This window comes from Hoplias malabaricus, chromosome 17, assembly GCF_029633855.1.
Source record: "Hoplias malabaricus isolate fHopMal1 chromosome 17, fHopMal1.hap1, whole genome shotgun sequence".
NCBI classification, from domain to species: domain Eukaryota; kingdom Metazoa; phylum Chordata; class Actinopteri; order Characiformes; family Erythrinidae; genus Hoplias; species Hoplias malabaricus.
In genome coordinates this window covers 33849484-33872906 of record NC_089816.1, presented here as the reverse complement: position 1 = coordinate 33872906, position 23423 = coordinate 33849484, and the positions used below count along the sequence as shown (strand labels likewise).

General features: G+C 45.1%; 1 protein-coding gene across 1 annotated transcript in view; it reads right to left on the bottom strand.

Moving 5' to 3' along the window:
- Nucleotides 1-23423, bottom strand: part of LOC136673332 (cytosolic carboxypeptidase 4) — a gene marked incomplete at its 5' end in the record, with an annotated part of 177911 nt that overhangs the window by 110855 nt on the left and 43633 nt on the right. The window contains 7 exons of the mRNA XM_066648733.1: nucleotides 3296-3449; nucleotides 5455-5587; nucleotides 5949-6036; nucleotides 7941-8089; nucleotides 9291-9383; nucleotides 12979-13062; nucleotides 16151-16581. Coding sequence (XP_066504830.1) covers nucleotides 3296-3449; nucleotides 5455-5587; nucleotides 5949-6036; nucleotides 7941-8089; nucleotides 9291-9383; nucleotides 12979-13062; nucleotides 16151-16581 — 1132 coding nt within the window. The remainder of the gene's footprint in view (nucleotides 1-3295; nucleotides 3450-5454; nucleotides 5588-5948; nucleotides 6037-7940; nucleotides 8090-9290; nucleotides 9384-12978; nucleotides 13063-16150; nucleotides 16582-23423) is intronic.

The window sequence follows — 23423 nt, the reverse complement described above, 5'->3', positions numbered from 1 at the left end:
AGTGAGCACAAGAGAGAGAGCACGAGAGAAAGTCAAAGAGAGAGAGCAAGAGAGAGAGAGAGAGAGAGAGAGCGAGTGAGAGCTTGAGAGAAAGAGAGAGAGAGAGCGAGTGAGAGCTTGAGAGAGAGAGTGAGAGAGAGAGAGAGAAATTGATTGAATTAACAAGTGAATAGTGGAGGGAAGGAAAGAGACAGTGTGTTTTTAAAGGAAGAAGTCAGAGAAAGAGTGAGTGAATGGATGATATGAGTGAGTGTGTGAATAAGGGCAGGAGAGAGAGGGAATGAATGAACAAATGAATGAAAGAAAGATTTGGTTTGGTTGGGACGATGTCTCCACACCTCCTCTTGATGTCCTCTGGGTTTCCCTGCTTGACCACGCCCCCTTTGAGATGTACCTGTGCTCAATTGCCAGACCTCACAGGTGTTCCCTCTTTTCTTAATGTTAATATATTTATGTTTATGTCTCCTCCTCTGTGTTTAATAAACCACAGTCACTGCTGTATCCTGTCTCCTCGTCCTCACCACATTACTGTTAGGCACAATACGAACTATCATTTGATGCTAGGACACACTGACCTGGTTGTGGACAGCTCGTCTTATACCAGCAAGAAATATTCAAGCCTGAACTGAAGTCCAGTCATCGTTCTAACTCGGCTCAGCTGCGCAGGCAATTACTACGATGTCATTAGCATAATGCAAATGGTTGGCCACACATTTCTCAACTCCTAAACGTAGGAACAGAAAGACGTTGGCATGGAGACCGGGACGTTTCTCTGTGTGTGGGGACGGCAGATAGCCATGCAAATTCATCAGCCTCTAATTAAGCCATGCAGAACGGACCCTGGCTTTACTGCGATGAACGCTCCCTATCTCTGAACGGGAAACAAACAAAGCCGTATTACACATGACACAATTACACATGACCTGGACTGTGCTGTAATTATTAAAGCCCCACGTTGGGCGCTGCTATAGGAGGAGGCCGATTAGCGTTAATCACATCCGAGACCTTTGGAGCAATAAAGAAGCAAATGAGGGGCTTTAGTGAGGAACAACTCTTGGGGAAACTGTCCAGTGATTATCAAAACCTGACTTTAATAATTAAAAGGAGCAGTTCAGATGTCTAATTAAAGGTTAATCTGCTGGGGCAGTTTGTCCAAAAAGGTATCTACTAAATTATAACAGTCCTGTTGGATTAAAGTTGAAAACTGGGTTTTTCAAAACAGATATGTTTTTTGGATTCTGTAATCCGATCTAATCTTTAAGCAGGATTAAATGCTACAGCTGAGTTTTTCAGCAGATGTTTTAAGCAGAAATCTTGAATACTTTTGATACTAAATAGAACTGACTGTGTTGAGGACAATGTTACTTTTATTTGACAGTATGTTGGCAAACGTAAGAGACATTTTCACATAATTTGTCTGGAATTTACTCGTGCAAAACTAAATTTTTCCAGGATATTCTTGCATAAAAGTTTTAAAAGCTCAGGATTTTCTTTGAATTCCTTATACTAAAAAAACAAAGCATCTGGGTCCGGTGCTAGGCTTTCTCTCTCTCTCTCTGCTCACGGCAGAGAAACGCCATCTGGAGGTTTTTAGACAACGGAGAGACTCCAAACGCTGAAAAGCACCAACCGAGATGAGGATGTTGCTCTATTCCTGCTCCATAGTGGGGTAACACTGACTTATTTTTGCTGTTTCAGATAATTTAAGGTGGAAATGTTTCCAAACTCGGGAGATGGCTAACTGCATTAGTGACAGTGCTACAAAACTAAACAACTCGAGTTACACATGAGTTTCTCTGGGAATTCAAACAGTGAATAAGTATTTAGACAGTTACACTTCAGACACATACAAACAATGGAGATTTTCCCCCCTCAAACACACCGTTCCACCTTAAAAGACGTGAAGCTTCTGAAAGACCAAACCAGAACAAACCAGAGAGAGAACAGCTTTTCCCCACAATTGTAGATGCCACCTTTAATGCAGTCCTAAAATCTCTGCAAGTTATTGTTTATTCTGAGCAAATATAAGTAGCAGGGCTTTAATATTACAACATCCTGAGGAACTCAGTGAAGCTCCAGTTCAGTTTGTAAATTATTTACACTTACAGCTTTTGGCAGAGGAGCAAATGCATTTTTAATCATGTTACAGAGGCAAATGCAGTGTCAGAACACTTGCCCAAGGTCTTGTCCTGGTACAGTGTGGTGTTCCTGCCTGAGCTGGGCATCAAACCCTAGTCTGCTCTGTGAGAGATAGTAGGCTGATTGACTACTGTTTGAAATACAATGTTTTATATCAATTTTATATGCAATTTTTTGGGTGTTGTATGTATAGACACAAACATAAACACACACATTCATATGTGCACACATGCACGCACACACACACACACACACATAATGCACCATGGTACATGAGCTAATAACAAAATAACAGATGCTGTTTGATCAGCCGCAGAGACAGAAGATGCTGATCAGGAGGGTCACTTTGCCACTTTCCACTGAGACTTTGTGTGTGTGTGTGTGTGTGTGTGTGTGTGTGTGGTAACAGTGTGTGTCTCAGCAGGGTGTTATTCCAGCACTCTGCCATATGCTGAGTTCTGGTCTACAGGGAAACACTGCAGCTGTCTCCTGTCCAGATTCATCAGCAGTGAGGGGCAGGTAGGGGGCGCCGTTCCCCTGCGGAGGAGACCAGCAGACGGGTAAACATGCCCCAGTCTTGTTGCCCCCCACAGACATACATCAGCACACCTGCAGCTGTCAGCCACCTCATCTGCCACACCACTGCCAAACATATAAACATAACCGACCCTGCATTAACTCACCCACTCACCCAGTCACACACGAACACACACACACACAAACACATTTACCCACTCACACACGCACACACACACACTCACCCAGTCACACACACACACACACCTGTGGACAGTTTCACACACTCACCCAGTCACTCACACACACACCTGTGGACAGTTTCACACACTCACCCAGTCACTCACACACACACACACCTGTGGACAGTTTCACACACTCACCCAGTCACTCACACCTGTAGACAGTGTCACACACTCACCCAGTCACTCACACCCTCACACCTGTGGACAGATTCACACATTCATTTTCTCAAACTCTCTCTGAATGTGGTTTGAGTGACTGGATCACAGTGACCTGTTCACAGCTGTATTATGTGCTGGTTGTTTATGATCATGTCTTAATGCCCTGGACAGTGTTAATACCCCATAATGTGAATGGGGTGAAGGCGTCCCTGCCCCTGTGTCTCTGCTGGACTTACGGAGCTGGTGTAAGTCTCTCCAGGTTCTGGACGATGGGCTGGCCGTGAGGGTGATGAGGGGACAGGGATTCCCAGCCAGGGTTTTACACAGCGTCTGCTGCCTGAAGTAAATACTGCGATGGTCCACTGAACGCTGCAGAACCTGCAGGTGGGACTGTATCCAGACACACACACACACACACACACACACACACACACACACACACACACACACAAGATAAAATAATCTGTTCTTCAGCTGATTTATCGACATCAATATAAATGGTAAATATACTCTGGTGCTACTTTAGAAAAAGACGGCGCTTATAAAGGTTTATGAATGGTTTAAAATTTGTTTATTAATAGTTATTTATTAATAGTCATTAATGATCAGTTATAACACACAGATAGAAAGGGTAACACTGACCTGCTGTTTGCCAAATAGTGAACCCGCATCCATCTCCAGTTAAACCTTAGCTCTCGCCGAATACTGACCTCACTGTGCCTCCTCCATCAGTCGACATTAACCCCGTAAGCTCCGGCACAGGTTTGTTAACATGTTTAACCCTTTAATGAACCACCCACCGACAGAGTGTCTTTTATACAGCGACGATGACGTGGTGTGGACATTAACAAGAGACACGACTAAACTCACCTCTTCAGCTCTGAGCTCATCCTTTAACTCTTTCAGAATCAAACAGCAGGTCACTGTCACACTTCCTCTCTCTGTGTTACAAAGGATTATTACTGACTTTTAAAGTTTTCACAATATAATTAATAAAAGTGGTACCGTAACCTCTTTATATTAGAGCCGCAGTTAAACCCACTCTGGAGCAGCTCAGAGAACTCAGTGTTACCGGAGATCCGGTTTATTCCCTGCTGTATAATTATGTTTTTAAACAGCCGTGCCATTAAGAAAGGAATTATCCTCACTTTTTTGAAATATGTGTCTGACAGAGTATGTAAATGAGATTATACAAGTGTTCAGACACTGAAGAACATCACTGAGATTTGTCCTTCATCTTCATGTTTACATATCCTCATTTACACACACACATACATACATACATACATACATACAGACACACACAAAACATAATCCAAACACACACACACACACACACACACATACAAAACATAATCCAAACACACACACACACACACACAGACACACACACCATAATCCAAACACACACACACACACACAGACACACACACACACAGACACACAAAACATGATCCAAACACACACACACACACACACACACACACACACACAACATGATCCAAACACACACACACACACACACACACACACACAGACACACACACACACAGACACACAAAACATAATCCAAACACACACACACAAAACATAATCCAAACACAGACACAAACACACACACAGACACACACACAACATGATCCAAACACACACACACACACACACACACACACACACACACACACACAACATGATCCAAACACACACACACACACACACACAGACACACACACACACAGACACACAAAACATAATCCAAACACACACACACAAAACATAATCCAAACACAGACACAAACACACACACAGACACACACACAACATGATCCAAACACACACACACACACACACACACACAAAACATGATCCAAACACACACACACACAACATAATCCAAACACACACACACACACACACACACAGAGACACACAAAACATGATCCAAACACACACACACACACACACACAACATAATCCAAACGCACACACACACACACACACACACACAGACACACACACAAAACATGATCCAAACACACACACACACAAAACATAATCCAAACACAGACACAAACACACACACACAGACACACACACAACATAATCCAAACACACACACACACACACACACACACACACACACACACACACACAGACACACACGGACACACACACACACAAAAACATAATCCAAACACACACACACACACACAGACACACTCCAACACACAATAAAATATACAACTTGATTTTTATGAGGGGGATATTACGTTTTGTCTCCATAAAGAAAGACAATACCTCATCATGTGCATCTGTTGTTTTTGGTCTCCACAAGATGATGCATATCTGTGACCCACACACACACACACACACACACACACACACACACACGTACCTGTAGGGCAGAGTAGGTGTAAGGGAAATGATAGGCGAGGTAGCACACATCCTCCTCATGCCTGAAGATCACAGTGAAGGTCAGGGTGTAAAAGCAGTGACCCCTCTGACCCCTGCTGGGGCAGAAATGATTCCTGAGGGCAACAGAGAATAAGAGATCACTGCACATGTCTTGGTCTGATCCGTCTGCTTCCATTTTAAGGTGCATCCATTGACACACAGTCACTATACTGTTAACAGCACAGTGTATGGCACTGACCAATAGAAGGGGACTCTCTGGAGCAGCTGCAAATGAGCGTACAGTCACTATGCCCTATGTACAGTGATCCAGAACTAAGCCTCCAACAACAGGAGCTGACACCACTATTGTTTAAGAGGCCGAATCCCACCAAATTCTCACTGAAATGTGCCTACGTGAAGTAACACTCACAGTTTACTGTAAATACAGCTTAAAGTGGATTGATTCACAATGTGTGTGTGTGTGTGTGTACTCACCTATAGTAGCATATTTCAGTTCCAGTTCTGACCCAGTGGGGTCTCCCCTCCAATGCTTCCCTCACGGAATACAACACTGGCTGCATGCCTAACACACACACACACACACACACACACACACAGAAAGAGAGATATTTAGATGAGTCTCATATTATCTAATACGTGAAATTATTCCATTTTTTTATATATTGAAGCTAATATATTAGATTCTGAGAATCAATGGTGAAGCACAGTGACACTGAATTCCACACCAATATTTATCCTCAGTTCATACAGTGAGTAAAAGTGGCTTGAATCTAATCTCAAACAGGATGAAAGATGAGTCTGTTTTGATCTCCTATGATATGATCAATATTCCAGATTTTTATTGCCATACGCCGAGAAACTCTTACACGTTACTCTTTCTTTTCCATTTTCATTTTCTCAGAGTTTACTTAGTTCTCTTTCGTTTTCATTTTTTCTTTTTTCTCTGTTTTTACTCAGTTCTCTTTCTTTTCTCCGTTTTTACTCAGTTCTCTTTCTCCTCCGTTTTCATTTTCTCAGTGTTTACTCATTTCTCTTTCTTTTTCGTTTTTGTTTTCTCAGTTTTCACTCTGTTCTCTTTCTTCTCCATTTTCATTTTCTCCATTTTTACTCACTTCTCTTTCTTTTCTGTTTTTGCTTTCTCCGTTTTTACTCAGTTCTCTTTCTTCTCCGTTCTCGTTTTCTCTGTTTTTACTCAGTTCTCTTTCTTCTCCGTTTTCATTTTCTCAGTTTTTACTCAGTTCTCTTTCTTCTCCGTTTTCATTTTCTCTGTTTTTACTCAGTTCTCTTTCTTCTCTGTTCTCATTTTCTCAGTTTTTAATCAGTTCTCTTTCTTCTCCGTTTTCATTTTCTCAGTTTTTACTCAGTTCTCTTTCTTCTCCGTTTTCATTTTCTCAGTTTTTACTCAGTTCTCTTTCTTCTCCGTTCTCGTTTTCTCCGTTTTTACTCAGTTCTCTTTCTTCTCCGTTCCCGTTTTCTCCGTTTTTACTCAGTTCTCTTTCTTCTCCGTTTTCATTTTCTCAGAGTTTACTTAGTTCTCTTTCTTTTTCGTTTTAGTTTTCTCTGTTTTTACTCAGTTCTCTTTCTTCTCCATTCTCGTTTTCTCCGATTTTACTCAGTTCTCTTTCTTCTCCATTCTTGTTTTCTCAGTTTTTACTCAGTTCTCTTTCTTCTCCGTTCTCGTTTTCTCCGTTTTTACTCAGTTCTCTTTCTTCTCTGTTCTCGTTTTCTCAGTTTTTAATCAGTTCTCTTTCTTCTCCGTTTTCATTTTCTCTGTTTTTACTCAGTTCTCTTTCTTCTCCGTTTTCATTTTCTCTGTTTTTACTCAGTTCTCTTTCTTCTCTGTTCTCATTTTCTCAGTTTTTAATCAGTTCTCTTTCTTCTCCGTTTTCATTTTCTCAGTTTTTACTCAGTTCTCTTTCTTCTCCGTTTTCGTTTTCTCTGTTTTTACTCAGTTCTCTTTATTCTCCGTTCTCATTTTCTCTGTTTTTACTCAGTTCTCTTATTTCTCCACGCTCGCTGTGTCTGTTTTGCTGAGTTTAACCTCACAAAAACGCCGGTCCAGCGCTGTGATTGGACAGACTCAGATGAGGGGGTGGGGCCATTCTAAAGTCTCTGCACTTGACGCCAGAAGTGGAGCAGAATCAGAACGACTCGTTTTATCCCATGTTTTCAGACTCAGGCAGCGCAAAGAAAACTGACTAGGGTCTTGTTTCACAGTGTGTGGGTTGGTGGGCTCCAGATTCACACGTTAATGTGAACATGCACCGAACAAGGGATTTCTTAATTATGTCTCTCCCTTTCAGTAAAAAGAGGTTACATTAAATAGATAAAACAGAGAGCAAACCTTGGAGAATGTATTTATTTGTTTAGTGATATATTAAGCTGGGTATTTTTATGATTGTTCATGTAAATGTTGTCAAGCTGTTGGAAGTTGCAGTGAATTTCAGATCATTTCAGAGTGTGTACCGTAGTTGAACTGGCTGTTGCTTTTCTCACAGTTGATGACATTGAAGCGATAAGGGACGTTAGCCTCCATGCCGCTGACTTCAAAATAAAACCACTGATGATGGGAAGAGGAGTTGACGTCAGCGTTGAGGATCAGGTCGTATTCAAACCTGAACACAGCGAGAAGGAGATTTAGTCGAAGGTGTCAGTCTTCATCAAAAACCAGCCATAATATGTTCTTCAGCGCTCAGGACCCCCACAGAGCAGGTGTGATGTGGTGGTGGATCATTCTCAGCGCTGCAGTGACACTGACGTGGTGTGTTAGTGTGTGTTGTGCTGGTGTAGAGTGGATCAGACACAGCAGTGCTGCTGGAGTTTTTAAACCCTGTGTCCACTCTCTGTCCACTCTGTGAGACACTCCTCCCTCGTTGGTCCACCTTGTAGATGTAGAGTCAGAGACAGTAGCTCATCTGTCGCTGCACAGTGTGTGTCGCTCGTCCTCTAGTCCTTCATCAGTGACACAGGACGCTGTCGGCTGGATGTTTTTGGTCGGTGGACTGTTCTCGGTCCAGACACTGAGGGGTTTAAAAACTCCAGCAGCACTGCTGTGTCTGATCCACTCTGCACCAGCACAACACACACTAACACACCACCACCACGTCAGTGTCACTGCAGCGCTGAGAATGATCCACCACCACATCACACCTGCTCTGTGGGGGTCCTGAGCACTAAAAAAAACAATGGGAATATGGACAAACAAACAGTGTTCTTGTCTAAACCTACTTATCTTTCTTTTCTTATCCTTATTTGTATCACGGTGGACATTAGAAAAGCAAAACAGTGGTGCTAATAAAGGTCTGTGAATCACAGAAGGAGGAGGTGGGGGAGGAGGGAGAAATAAAACAAAAAAAATGAAAATAGAGAGGGAGAAAAAGAAAAAAGAAGGGTTGAGACACACATTACACACAGAGAGATATCTTTAATTTCATCCTTATCTGCCTCCTGTGGAGAACGAGGCCGGGGCTGTTTTATTTAACGGTGTCTGTGCAGGAGAGCAGACAGCTTTGATTTGATCAGGGATACATCAACAGTGCCGAACACACTCAGACAGGGCACACTTCAGCGGGAGACAGACGTGTGTGTGTGTGTGTGTGTGTGTGTGCGTGCGCGTGCGTGTGCGAGAGAGAGAGAGAGAGAGATTGCTGCCGTACTGCAAATGAGGCCCAAGGGCACAGACTGAGCTCTCGGCTTTGAGTGTCTGTATGTATCTATACATCTGTATGTACATGTCTGTAACAGAGAATAAAAGAGAGAGAGAGAGAGAGAGAGAGAGATTGTGTGTGCGTGTGTGAGAGAGAGAGAGAGACTTACCTGCGTATCTTAACAGCTTTACGCAAATTTCCACTCTCAAATTTAGAGTAAAAATGTAGAGAATCAGCAGCGACATCTGAGGAGCTGCATAAACTGAGACAGAAAGAGAGAGAGAGAGAGAGAGAGAGAGAGAGAGAGACAAAGAGAGAGAGAGAGAGAGAGAGAGAGAGAGAGAGACAAAGAGAGAGAGAGAGAGACAAAGAGAGAGAGAGAGAGAGAGAGACAAAGAGAGCGAGAGAGCGAGAGAGAGAGAGAGAGAGAGAAGAGAGACAGAGAGAGAGAGAGAGAGAGACAGAGAGAGACAGACAGAGAGAGAGAGACAAAGAGAGCGAGAGAGAGAGAGAGAGAGAGAGAGACAAAGAGAGAGAGACAAAGAGAGAGAGAGAGAGAGAGAGACAAAGAGAGACAGAGAGAGAGAGAGAGAGAGAGAGACAAAGAGAGAGAGAGAGAGAGAGAGAGAGAGAGAGACAAAGAGAGCGAGAGAGAGAGAGAGAGAGAGAGAGAGAGAGAAAGAGAGCAAGAGAGAGAGAGAGAGAGAGAGAGAGAGAGAAAGAGAGACAGAGAGAGAGAGAGAGAGAAAGAGAGACAGAGAGAGAGAGAGAGAGAGAGAGAGAGACAGAGAGAGACAGACAGAGAGAGAGAGAGACAAAGAGAGCGAGAGAGAGAGAGACACAGAGAGAGAGCGACAAAGAGAGCGAGAGAGAGACAAAGAGAGAGAGAGACAAAGAGAGAGAGAGAGACAAAGAGAGAGAGAGAGACAGAGAGAGAGAGAGACAGAGAGAGACAGAGAGAGAGAGAGAGAGACAAAGAGAGCGAGAGAGAGACAAAGTGAGAGATTATCAGAATAAGATGGTGTGGTATTGGCTTATCTACTTTAACACTAATGCATCACTTAACTTAGAGGGTCAATGTTAAAGATTAAAGGTTCTCTATGTACTTATCTACTGGATGTGTTTATGTAGTTTTGTTTTTCAAGTTAAAACCTTGTATCTCCAAAATTGGTAACTTTATAGACAAATAAAGCTTCCTTAACTTTTCACATGCGTTAATGTAACAGCAACACATTCACTCCTTGTCTGTAACTCTTATCCAGTTCAGGGCGGCGGTGGTGCCGGAGTCTACCTAGAATCACTGAGCGCAAGGCAGGAACACACCCTGGAGGGGCGCCAGTTCACAGGGCGACACACACACTCACACATTCACTCACATCTACAGACACTTTTGAGAACCCTTACTGGCTTGATGGACTATTCTCAATCCAGCACTGACACTGAGCTACTGTCTCTGACTCTACATCTACAAGGTGGACCAACGAGGGAGGAGTGTCTCACAGAGAGGACAGAGAGTGGACACAGGGTTTAAAAACTCCAGCAGCACTGCTGTGTCTGATCCACTCTACACCAGCACAACACACACTAACACACCACCACCACGTCAGTGTCACTGCAGCGCTGAGAATGATCCACCACCACATCACACCTGCTCTGTGGGGGTCCTGAGCGCTGAGGAACAGGGGGGAAGGGGGTAACTAAGTATGCAGAGCAATGGGCAGACCAATGTCTGTATTTTAGAGATACAAAGTGTTCCTGTGTGGTCAGTGGAGCTGATCAAATTGCATGAAGGTCGTTTTAAGGTTATGGCTGGTCAGTGTGTGTGTGTGTGGACATATACATGTTAATGTAAACATCAAACCCTTTTACTGGTAAACACTTATGTAAAATGGAAAATGTGTTGCCAGGGGAAATTCACAGCAAAACACAAGCAGCTGAAGCGCCAGCTTCACTGCGCATCACTCTGTCCTGGTATAACCTGTGATTAAGCTTCTGAAGTTTGCTTTGTAGAGCTCCTACTATCCCGGACACTGTTCTGTTCTTAAATCTCTGCTAGAGCACGTCCGGTTACTCACAGCTGCATCATCAGCTCAGAGCGAGACTTCTTCAAGGGTTGGGTTATCAGCCTCAATATCAGTCTAGCCATCTTAAAAACACTTCACTTTCAGGAACAACTAATGAAGGGCAGCGTCAAAGAGAGACTTCTTTTCATTGCTCCACAGGGTTCATTTCTTTTGTCTCTCCTTGAGCTGGTGTTTTGAAATGCTGCATGCTTAATTCTTAAACATTCTCCTTCAGAAAATGTAAGATCTTTTTCCTTGAATGTACGGAATAAGCACACATACAGCTGCTGGAGTGTGGGACCAAGGCAGGCAGCATCTCTTTAGGAAACCTTCACAGTCAGTATTGACAGTTTTTCAGTTCCACCTTAAATGGTACAGCATTCTGACATAAGATTCTTAGTCAAATATTCCAGTCCACCTTAAATGGTACAGCAGTTAAACTTTGGCATCTAAGCTTCTTAGATAAATGTACCAGTCCACCTTAAATGGAACCGCAGTTATATTCTGGCATCAAAACGTCTTAGTAAAATTTTCCAATCCACTTTAAATTGAACTGAAATTGAATTGAATTTAATTGAAATTGAGTGGTAAAATTCTGAGTGTGTGTGTGTGTGTGTCTGTGTTGCCCTGTGAAGGACTGGCACCCCCTCAAGGGTGTATTCCCACCTTGCACCCAATGATTCCAGGTAGGCTCTGGACCCACCGTGACCCTTAATTGGATAAGCGGTTACAGATAATGAATGAATGAATGAATGAATGGTAAAAGTCTGCCTTCTAAGCTACAAAACTTCCAGTCCACCTTAAATGGAACTGCAGTTATTTTCTGGTATCAAAACGTCTTAGTAAAATTTTCCAATCCACCTTAAGTTGAACACCAATTACACTCTGGTGTCTGCACTTTTTTGACAAATTGTCAATACCACCTTAAATTGAGCAGCAGTTACATTCTAGTATCTAAACATTTTTAGTATGATTTTCCATTCCACCTTAAATGGAACAGCTGTTACATTCTGGTGACTAAGATTCTAATTTAAGTTTTCCTGTCCACCTTAAATTGTACAGCTGTTACATTCTGGTGCCTAAGCTTCTTAGTCAAATATTCCATTCCACCTTAAATGGTACAGCAGTTAAACTTTGGCATCTAAACTTCTTAGACAAATGTTCTATTCCATCTTAAAAATAACTTTCTATACTTAAGTTTCTTTGATAAATGTACCAGTCCACCTTAAATGGTACAGTTGTAAAATTCTGCCATCTAAGCTTCAAAACTTCCAGTCCACCTTAAATGGAACAGCTGTTACATTCGGGTGCCTAAGCTTCTTAGTCAAATAGTCCAGTCCACCTTAAATGGTACAGACAAAACATCCAGGTGCCTTAGCTTCTTAGTAAAATGTTCCAATCCACCTTAAATGGTACAGCATTACCTTTCTGGTGACTAAGATTCTAATTTAAGTTTTCCTGTCCACTTTAAATGATACAGCAGCTGCAACAGTATTGTCTGTGAGCACTAAATGCAATTAAATGAGCACCAGATACTATCAGGTGAGCACTAGATACTATTAAGAGAGCACCAAATAATAACAAGTGAGCACAAGATACAGCAGCAGTTACAATATACATCATGTTATACCAGCAGCTACAGACTGAGCATAAGACACTATGAAGGGAATACTAGACCCTATTATGCAGTTAGTTTCTGGTGCTCACTGGATAATATCTGGTGCCCACCAGTTGTTTAGAGTCAGGCTGTTGATCTTCTGGCCTGAGCTGCCTTAAAAAAACAGTAGCACTTACCTGGAGTCCTCCAAATCAAAGACCACTTTATTGATGATGTCTTCAGGACAGAGGAGACGCTGGACGTCCTCAAACACCTTCTTTCTGGAAAAACAATCAATTAAAAAAAAAATTTACAGTTAGCCCCATGCGCACGAATAAACAAAATCTCCAGCAGCGCTGCTGTGTCTGATCCACTCGCACCAGCAGTGATTGGGACTTATCTCAGAGGAACAGTCATTTTCTCCACTGATAATACTGACACCTAGAGGCCTGGTGGTACCACCTGCTGATTCCGGGTAGGCACCGGACCCACCACCACCCCGAACGGGATAACTTCCCACTGACCAATCGGTGTTCGCTATGAACCCAGTCACGGTCAGAGCAGTCTGGACACGAACAAACACTGTGGTTCATCGGAGGAAAAGCGTTGTTTCCTGGAGCCGTGATTGACCCCGTGTGAACTATGAGCTTCAACACCCTGCCTCTGTTTATGTGCACTTTAAATGAGAGCCCCCTCTTTGAACAAGTCCAAAAAAATATATAAACACAGCTGCAGTGTTTCGCACTTATCTGGGGTCTACACAGTCATAAGAGCATGCCTCGTGGAATTAGAAATGTCACTTCCATCAGAATGTCACTGGCTGCCTGACACTTTCTTCTTACGAATCCAGAAATGACTTTCTCGGAGTAAAATGGCGCTAATAGAACCCACATGGCCTTATCTCCCCCTTGAGCAAATACAATAAACTGTGAAATGACTGAAATAAATGTCAGTTTCCCACAATCTCCCCTGTGCACATGGGAGTGGAAGAGGGGGGCTGCAAAAGAGAGAAAGAGAAAAAAAAAAAGGTTTTTAAAACGTCTTCAGCGAAAACAAGCTTTTGACCAAAGGGGTCTAAAGTAATTAGATCCGTTTGACGGAGTACCTTATCAAAGGAGAGACGTGGCGTGGCGCAGATTCAGATGAGCGCTCAGGGGGAAAGTGGTGCCCAAAGATCGTCAAATGAAAAGCTTTTCTACGAGAGGCTTTGCGGCACTGATGCTGTTGACAAAAGTGCACTCTGTCTTCATAAACAGCTTATATCCTTTATGTCAATAAGCTAATTCTTCTGATCCGAATATTGCTAGTGTATTCATCTACAGACAACAAAGGACGAGCGTCCTCAGTCTGACATCACGCCAATTAACTCAACACAGATTATGTACAGAGGAGCAATCCCGTCCTGCTCCGGATCCTAAATCTGAGCTTGCGGAAGGGGAGCTGAACTTGGAGAAGTTTGGAGACAGACCCACAATGGAACCTCCTGATTGCAGTGACACCTGCCTCTGATTGCTTGCTGGAGGTCTTAAATTAAAGGGCGGATGATGGTGAGGTAGGGCGGCACGGTGGTGCAGCAGGTAGGTGTCACAGTCACACAGCTCCAGGGGCCTGGAGGTTGTGGGTTCGATTCCCGCTCCGGGTGACTGTCTGTGAGGAGTGTGGTGTGTTCTCCCTGTGTCTGTGTGGGTTTCCTCCGGGTGACTGTCTGTGAGGAGTGTGGTGTGTTCTCCCTGTGTCTGCGTGGGTTTCCTCCGGGTGACTGTCTGTGAGGAGTGTGGTGTGTTCTCCCTGTGTCTGTGTGGGTTTCCTCCGGGTGACTGTCTGTGAGGAGTGTGGTGTGTTCTCCCTGTGTCTGCGTGGGTTTCCTCCGGGTGACTGTCTGTGAGGAGTGTGGTGTGTTCTCCCTGTGTCTGTGTGGGTTTCCTCCGGGTGACTGTCTGTGAGGAGTGTGGTGTGTTCTCTCTGTGTCTGTGTGGGTTTCCTCTGGGTGACTGTCTGTGAGGAGTGTGGTGTGTTCTCCCTGTGTCTGCGTGGGTTTCCTCCGGGTGACTGTCTGTGAGGAGTGTGGTGTGTTCTCCCTGTGTCTGTGTGGGTTTCCTCCGGGTGACTGTCTGTGAGGAGTGTGGTGTGTTCTCCCTGTGTCTGTGTGGGTTTCCTCCGGGTGACTGTCTGTGAGGAGTGTGGTGTGTTCTCTCTGTGTCTGTGTGGGTTTCCTCCGGGTGATTGTCTGTGAGGAGTGTGGTGTGTTCTCCCTGTGTCTGCGTGGGTTTCCTCCGGGTGACTGTCTGTGAGGAGTGTGGTGTGTTCTCCCTGTGTCTGCGTGGGTTTCCTCCGGGTGACTGTCTGTGAGGAGTGTGGTGTGTTCTCCCTGTGTCTGCGTGGGTTTCCTCCGGGTGACTGTCTGTGAGGAGTGTGGTGTGTTCTCCCTGTGTCTGTGTGGGTTTCCTCCGGGTGACTGTCTGTGAGGAGTGTGGTGTGTTCTCCCTGTGTCTGTGTGAGTTTCCTCCGGGTGACTGTCTGTGAGGAGTGTGGTGTGTTCTCTCTGTGTCTGCGTGGGTTTCCTCCGGGTGACTGTCTGTGAGGAGTGTGGTGTGTTCTCCCTGTGTCTGCGTGGGTTTCCTCCGGGTGACTGTCTGTGAGGAGTGTGGTGTGTTCTCTCTGTGTCTGCGTGGGTTTCCTCCGGGTGACTGTCTGTGAGGAGTGTGGTGTGTTCTCCCTGTGTCTGCGTGGGTTTCCTCCGGGTGACTGTCTGTGAGGAGTGTGGTGTGTTCTCCCTGTGTCTGCGTGGGTTTCCTCCGGGTGACTGTCTGTGAGGAGTGTGGTGTGTTCTCCCTGTGTCTGTGTGGGTTTCCTCCGGGTGACTGTCTGTGAGGAGTGTGGTGTGTTCTCCCTGTGTCTGCGTGGGTTTCCTCCGGGTGACTGTCTGTGAGGAGTGTGGTGTGTTCTCTCTGTGTCTGTGTGGGTTTCCTCCGGGTGACTGTCTGTGAGGAGTGTGGTGTGTTCTCTCTGTGTCTGTGTGGGTTTCCTCCGGGGACTGTCTGTGAGGAGTGTGGTGTGTTCTCTCTGTGTCTGTGTGGGTTTCCTCCAGGTGCTCCGGTTTCTTCCCACAGTCTAAAAACACACGTTGGTATGTTGATTGGCGACTCAAAAGTGTACGTAGGTGTGAGTGTATGAGTGAATTTGTGAGTGTGTGAGTGATGCCCTGTGAAGGACTGGCACCCCTCCAGGGTGTATTCCCGCCTTGCACCCAATGATTCCAGGTAGGCTCTGGACCCACCGTGACCCTGAATTGGATAAGCGGTTACAGATAATGGATGGATGATGGTGAGGTATGCATGGGAAAACCAGTGCTGTAAGCTGTGTGTTTACCTCTGAACATGTGGCTTCCTGTTAGACATCGGCTCCGGTCCTGGTGGAGGCAGGTGACCCCAGAAGTCAGGGAAGGCCAGGATGGAGTAGTCAGCGATGGACTTGGTGTGGGCAGCTGCAGCGATGTATAAGCGTGGGTCATGGTGGGGCATGAAGGAACCAAATTTCTCCAGCAGCTTGTCTACCACGCTGCCACAGCCATCCTCTGGACGTCCTGGGCAGTCGAGGCGGCAGAAATCTTTGGCCTTTGGGTACCTCTTCCCATCCTGATCCAGGTGATTCTCTTGGGAAGTTTCTAGGTCGGAAAGCAATGGAGAGTCTCTGGAGGTTACTCTGGATCTCCTCCAACCAGGGGTTTTGTCCCCAGAGTCTCCATCGAGTAGGCTTCCCTCAGCAGAGCTTTCTTCAGGATCAGAGTCCGAGTCTAGTTCCTAGGAAGCAGTAAAAAAAATACAAGGGCTTACATTTAGAACCACGGAAGTGCTCTCCAAGGCAAATGATTATAATTCCAGCAACACTATAGGAACAAAGGATGTTAGTTAACCCTCAGCATCTCTAAAGAAAACAAATTCCCCTTCTTCTTCACAGTGGTTCTGTTTCTTAGTGAAACGTCTGTGACCTGCTTTGGTCCAAACCCCACGAGCCCCACAGCAGTGTTCTCCCCCTGTGTAAACAGCCCCTGTTCAGAACGCCCGCTTTCAGCACCTGTTCCTTTAAATGATAATGAGCCGCTCGCTGTTCACCCCGACCCCGAGCGCACAGCAGTGAGGAGCGAGGAGCAGAAGCTCTGGTTTTTAGCCGTTTTCACTCTGTTCTCTTTCTTCTCCGTTTTTACTCAGTGCTCTTATTTCTCCGCGCTCGTTGTGTCTGTTTTGCTGAGTTTAACCTCGTCTTTGCGCTCTCACATAAACACGGGTCCAGTGTTGTGATTGGACAGACTCAGATGAGGGGGCGGGGCAATTCTAAAGTCTCTGCACTGAACTGTGGAGCAGTGGGCTGTGTACTCTGCAGTGAGACAGCCCCATCCAGTTTATTTGAGGTGAGCACTGGTGTTTGTGATCTAGTACTAAGCATCCAACATCAGCACCTGACACTACTTTCTCTCGTCTCTCTCGAGTTTGAGAACTCCAAACGCTGAAAAGCACCAACCGAGATGAAGATGTTGCTCTATTCCTGCTCCATAGGGGGGTAACACTGACTTATTTTGGTCTGTTTCTGATCACTTAAGGTCAGAGACGGCTAACTGCATTAGCGACAGTGCTACAAAACCCAGTATCCCAAACTTATAGTTAAACAATAGATACTTAGATTCAGAATATAAAACACAGAGAGAACTGTGATTGGCCACAATCATAGACATTCCCTTTAAAAGATTGCAAGTGTCAGATAAATTGCTTCACAATAAGAAAGAAAAATAATGCAATTGGGTCAGTGAAAAGCATCAGGCACATCAACAAAAGACAGCAATCAATGCATAATGAAGAATTAAACACTCATGTTATAAAAATATCTGTGTAGGGGAATACTATGTAAAATGGAATTCTTTTCCAGGACTTAGGTGCACAATACTGGGTGTACAAAAAAGTTTGTGTAACATAATTTCCATTGAAAATTCCATTATTTTATGGTGACTGTCGTGTAGTTTTAAAAATCACAATTCTCATTTTATTCAACAGAAAAGAACCTAAAAATGAAGCGGTGTGAAAGACAATCACCCGGAGGAAACCCACACAGACACAGGGAGAACACACCACACTCCTCACAGACAGTCACCCGGAGGAAACCCACGCAGACACAGAGAGAACACACCACACTCCTCACAAACAGTCACCCGGAGGAAACCCACGCAGACACAGAGAGAACACACCACACTCCTCACAGACAGTCACCCGGAGGAAACCCACGCAGACACAGAGAGAACACACCACACTCCTCACAGACAGTCACCCGGAGGAAACCCACGCAGACACAGAGAGAACACACCACACTCCTCACAGACAGTCACCCAGAGGAAACCCACGCAGACAAAAGGAGAACACACCACACTCCTCACAGACAGTCACCCGGAGGAAACCCACGCAGACACAGGGAGAACACACCACACTCCTCACAGACAATCACCCGGAGGAAACCCACACAGACACAGGGAGAACACACCACACTCCTCACAGACAGTCACCCGGAGGAAACCCACGCAGACACAGAGAGAACACACCACACTCCTCACAGACAATCACCCGGAGGAAACCCACACAGACACAGGGAGAACACACCACACTCCTCACAGACAGTCACCCGGAGGAAACCCACGCAGACACAGAGAGAACACACCACACTCCTCACAGACAGTCACCCAGAGGAAACCCACGCAGACAAAAGGAGAACACACCACACTCCTCACAGACAGTCACCCGGAGGAAACCCACGCAGACACAGAGAACACACCACACTCCTCACAGACAGTCACCCGGAGCGGGACTCGAACCCACAACCTCCAGGTCCCTGGAGCTGTGACAGAGACACTACCTGCTGCTCCACCGTGTCGTACTGCTATGCAAAAAATACTATAAAATGACAAAAGAGTGGGAGAATATCTGAAAAGTGAATTACAATATACCGTAAACAAAAACACTATAGAACATATTTGTTCCCTAATAGAAAGTTGAAGTTTCTAGTTTGAAGTTTGAAGTGAACAGGCAGTGAACGTCTTCTCACCAGGTACAGGAGAGGAGGAGATGGAGGAGAGCTTGTGGGGCGCTGATATTTCAGCAGCTGCCCGGACAGCTGGGACGTCTCAGAGCTGTGATTTACCGAGTGTCACGCAGGGCTTACACGACCTGAGCTACTTTCTGACTCAGAGAGAGCGAGAGAGAGAGGCCCTGTCTTTTTAATTTCCCTGCACAGTGAGAAGCGTTGTGATTATTCCTGGCTGTAGTTCAACTGCTTTATTTGTTTGCGGCGTCTCCTCTGTCTGCCTGGAGATGTCTCTTGTAATCGGAGACAGTTTGTTTGCGGTCATTAAGCTGGAGATGTGTGTGAAGGAGCAGCAGTCTGCAGAGAGCGAGATGTGTGTTGAGTGATGTGTAATGTAATTTCAGTCTGCTTTGTTTTCTCCCTCAAGGTTTTTGCCTTTCACACTTTTACTAGTGTGTGTGTGTGTGTGTGTGTGTGTGTGAGAGAGAGTGTGAGTGTGAGAGAGAGAAACAGAGAGGGAGAGAGAGAGAGAGAGAGAGAGATGTGTTAGCAGCTGGCACTGCATTTCTTCCCCTGACAGGATAAATTCAACCTTATCCTTGTAGCCTCCTCAGTAGAACACAGCAGCGCTGAATATAGTTGTAATGGCTCTGAATCAATGGCTCTGACAGCTTCCGTAAGAAATGTTGTTATTTTTCAAAGCCGTGTTTGCTCGGGTTTCTCTTAAAAGCAGGAGTGTGTCAGTTTAACTTAATGATGGCTCTTAATTTTTCCCTTCAGAAAACAGGTCTCCAGCCTCCTACTGAAGAGGAGCAATGATCTCTGAGAGGAATTTTGCAGAAGCTGTGAAAGCATGGATAAGCTTAGCCCCGTTAACACTCATCCCATAACTCAAGAATGCTCAAACACACACACACACACACACACACACACGATGACCTTGATCATCAACATCTGATAAAGAATCATTGAGTGACTAAGACAACACTAAAACACACTAGACTTTAAAAGTAAGGAAAGGGTTAACTTATAAATGTGATCAGCATGAGAACGAACACCACCCACCATCACATGGTTAAATTTTTCTGAAGGTGGGTGCCACATAAAGTTACCAAATTATGAAGAAAAAAAAACGAGTAGACCTTTTTCCGACTGCACTAGCTCATTAATGTATGAACCTGGAGTCCACCAACCCACACACTGTGAAACAAGACCCCCAGTCACTTTTCTGTGCACTTCCTCAGTCAGAAAACACAGGATAAAACGAGTCGTCTTGATTCTGCTTTGCTTCTAACGCCGAGTAAAAACGGAGAAGAAAGAGAACCGAGTCAAAACGGCTAAAAACCAGAGCTTCAGCTCTACACTGAAGTGTTCTACTGCTTCAGATTACAGTGTTATTCCCGTGCTTTGATTCTGGGGCGAGACAAATACGTCCATGAATACAAATCGACAACATCTGCATTAATATAAACAAACCCTGCCGCGTTTGGGCCTCATAAAAGAAAGTGGGTCTGCGGAGTGAAAGGAGTATCTCAGGGGGCTCGCCGCATCATATCCATTTCCAAAACAATAAATAACAAAACACAAAAGACTCGACGGAAAAACGGCGCCGCAATACAGGAGCAAATTTATATTAATCATGAACTTGATACCGACAAGTACCGCAGCGCCCTGTGATTAGCTTTGGGAGAGGGAATAACGGGGACGTGTTCGGAGCCCGGTACACAACTGAAAAACAGCGACAGCAACAACAGAAACTGTCATTAAATTTCATATTCGATAATGAATGATTCTGTTTGAGCTCAATTCAATTAGCCGCCTCCATCAATCCGCCCTGTAGCCCTTCGGAGTCTTGGCTTATTTTGGCCGATGTTGCCTTTATGTTCCACGTTAAACTCAAACTCTAGATGCCTGCGTTTGGTTTCGTGTTTTTCAGCCATCTCTCCTAGTTCTGACTGGGATTGACTGTTCAACTGAGAGCTTTGATTTATGTCTCACCTTCATCACTGCAGTCAAGTCTACTGACCATACCACTGCAGACACAAACCCTGCCTCGTGAACAAGGCCCACGGAAACAGAAGCCTCTACTTGGGATACGATCACTCTGACACTACTCTGTACTAGGGGCCTGGCAGGATAAGGATGGTGCGTAAACACACACAGACCCAGGTACGGTCTGTAAAAGTTCTGTGTTATCTAGTGTGACCAGATCTGAGATGGTGAAAAAGAGGACACGTCTCGGGGGTGGGGGCGGGTGATGTGGTCATGCCCCTTGCTGCCGTTGTGTGCTTAGCTGAACCTATGTGTGCTTTTAGGTCCTTTACACCTTTATTTGATACACAACACATGGGAACTTACATTTCCGTTTGGTCATAGCTGCTCGAGATGAGTGTGGGTACATGAGCTTTGCCTGACGTAAACAAGGACTACTGACGTGCAGACTGACAAATTAAATGTTTACAGAGAAGGTTATCGACCAATACAGGTAGCTCTACAGTCAGACCGTCCAATCAGAAGACTTTATGCTACTTCACCACGCCTCCTTCTCACTCAAGAGAACCAATCGGAGTAGGGGAGGGCGGGACTAGTTTGTGAACGAAACTTCTCGAAGTTCTATGTAAGCTCTAGAAAAACAATATCCCGGACGTTTGTGAAATTCCACCCGGACGTTTTTTTAAGTCTAAAAAAGAGGACATGCCCGGGTAAAAGAGGACGTCTGGTCGCCCTGGTGTTATCGTTCATGTCTGAAAAGAACTTTCATTGGGAATTTCCGTATTCAAAGTTATGTTTGGTCAGTGACCTCAGGGCTATTTTGGAAATTCCACTAGGTGATTTTACAACCACAGCTGCTCTACGTTTTATACACTATCAGCTGTGCCGTGGATCCCTCTGTCTGTCCCCTTGTTTGGATGAAGAAGGACAAGATAAAACCTGGTTATTACGCTGTCTCATAATAAAGACATGAAGGAGAGCTGAACGTTTTTAATAATCTCTCCACTCACGACCTCTGGATTTCTCCGGACTCTTTCTAAGAAGAATAAAAAGAAGTAAGTAGAAAAAAGTAAACTAATTTGTAGTTCATTTTACATTTATTATTTATGGTAGACATTAATAAATAATGGTTTATAATATATTCTGAAAAAAATACAAAAGCTGCATCCCTGCTTCTGCTGTGTTTCCAGCCCTGCTTCCTGAGGTCTCAGAGTGTGTGCCGAGTTCAGTCTTTAACTTTAGAAATGTTTTGTGTAGAAGTCCACGATGGAGGTGCAATGGAGGGACAGATTCCAAGTTTAACTTAGTGCGAAAATGAGACAAGACAGAGACAAAATGATGTAGAGGCTGAGACAAAGCTGAGACATGAGAGAAAAACAACACTAGTGGTTCACATCGATAGCAAATGCTTTAACGTCTAAAAAAAGACTCTCTCTGAAGCCTATTGTGGATCGGAGGTGTGTAAAAGCAGGGAGACAGTGCTGCATGGGGGAGTGCTCTGGTGTGTGTGTGTGTGCTGTGTCCTGCGGTTGGCAGGTGGAGTGATGTTAGTGCGTGTGATTAACTGCAGAAAGCTCATTGTTATGCACAGTCTGCTGTTATGCACGTGTCTACAACATGCTGTACAACTGCAGTTTCTCATCCTCAGTGCAGCGTCTCATCCCCAGTGTAGCGACTCATCCCCAGTGTAGCGTCTCATCCCTAATGCAGCGTCTCATCCCCAATGCAGCGTCTCAGCCCCAATGCAGCGTCTCAGCCCCAATGCAGCGTCTCAGCCCCAATGCAGCGTCTCAGCCCCAATGCAGAGTCTCAGCCCCAATGCAGCGTCTCATCCTCAGTGCAGCGTCTCATCCCCAGTGTAGCGACTCATCCACAATGCATCATCTCATCCTTAATGCAGCGTCTCATCTCCAATGCAGAGTCTCATTCTCAGTGCAGCGTCTCAGCCCCAGTGAAGTGTCTCATCTCCATTGCAGAGTCTCATCCCCAATGCAACGTCTCATTTCCAATGCAGCGTCTCATCTCCAATGCAGCGTCTCATCTCCAATGCAGCGTCTCATGTCCAATGCAAAGTCTCAGCCCCAGTGAAGTGTCTCAGACCCAGTGCAGCATCTCATCCCCAATGCAGGGTCTCATCTCCAATGCAGCGTCTCATCTCCAATGCAAAGTCTCATCTCCAATGCAAAGTCTCAGCCCCAGTGAAGTGTCTCAGACGCAGTGCAGCATCTCATCCCCAATGCAGGGTCTCATCCCCAATGCAGGGTCTCATCCCCAATGCAGGGTCTCATCCCCAATGCAGGGTCTCATCTCCAATGCAAAGTCTCATCTCCAATGCAAAGTCTCATCTCCAATGCAAAGTCTCATCTCCAATGTAGCGCCTCATCCTCAATGCAGCATCTCATCCCCAATGCAGCGTCTCATCCCCAATGCAGCGTCTCATCCCCAATGCAACGTCTCATCCCCAATGCAAAGTCTCATCCCCAATGCAAAGTCTCATCCCCAATGCAGCATCTCATCTCCAATGCAAAGTCTCATCTCCATTGTAGCGTCTCATCCCAAATGCAGCGTCTCATCCCCAATGCAGCGT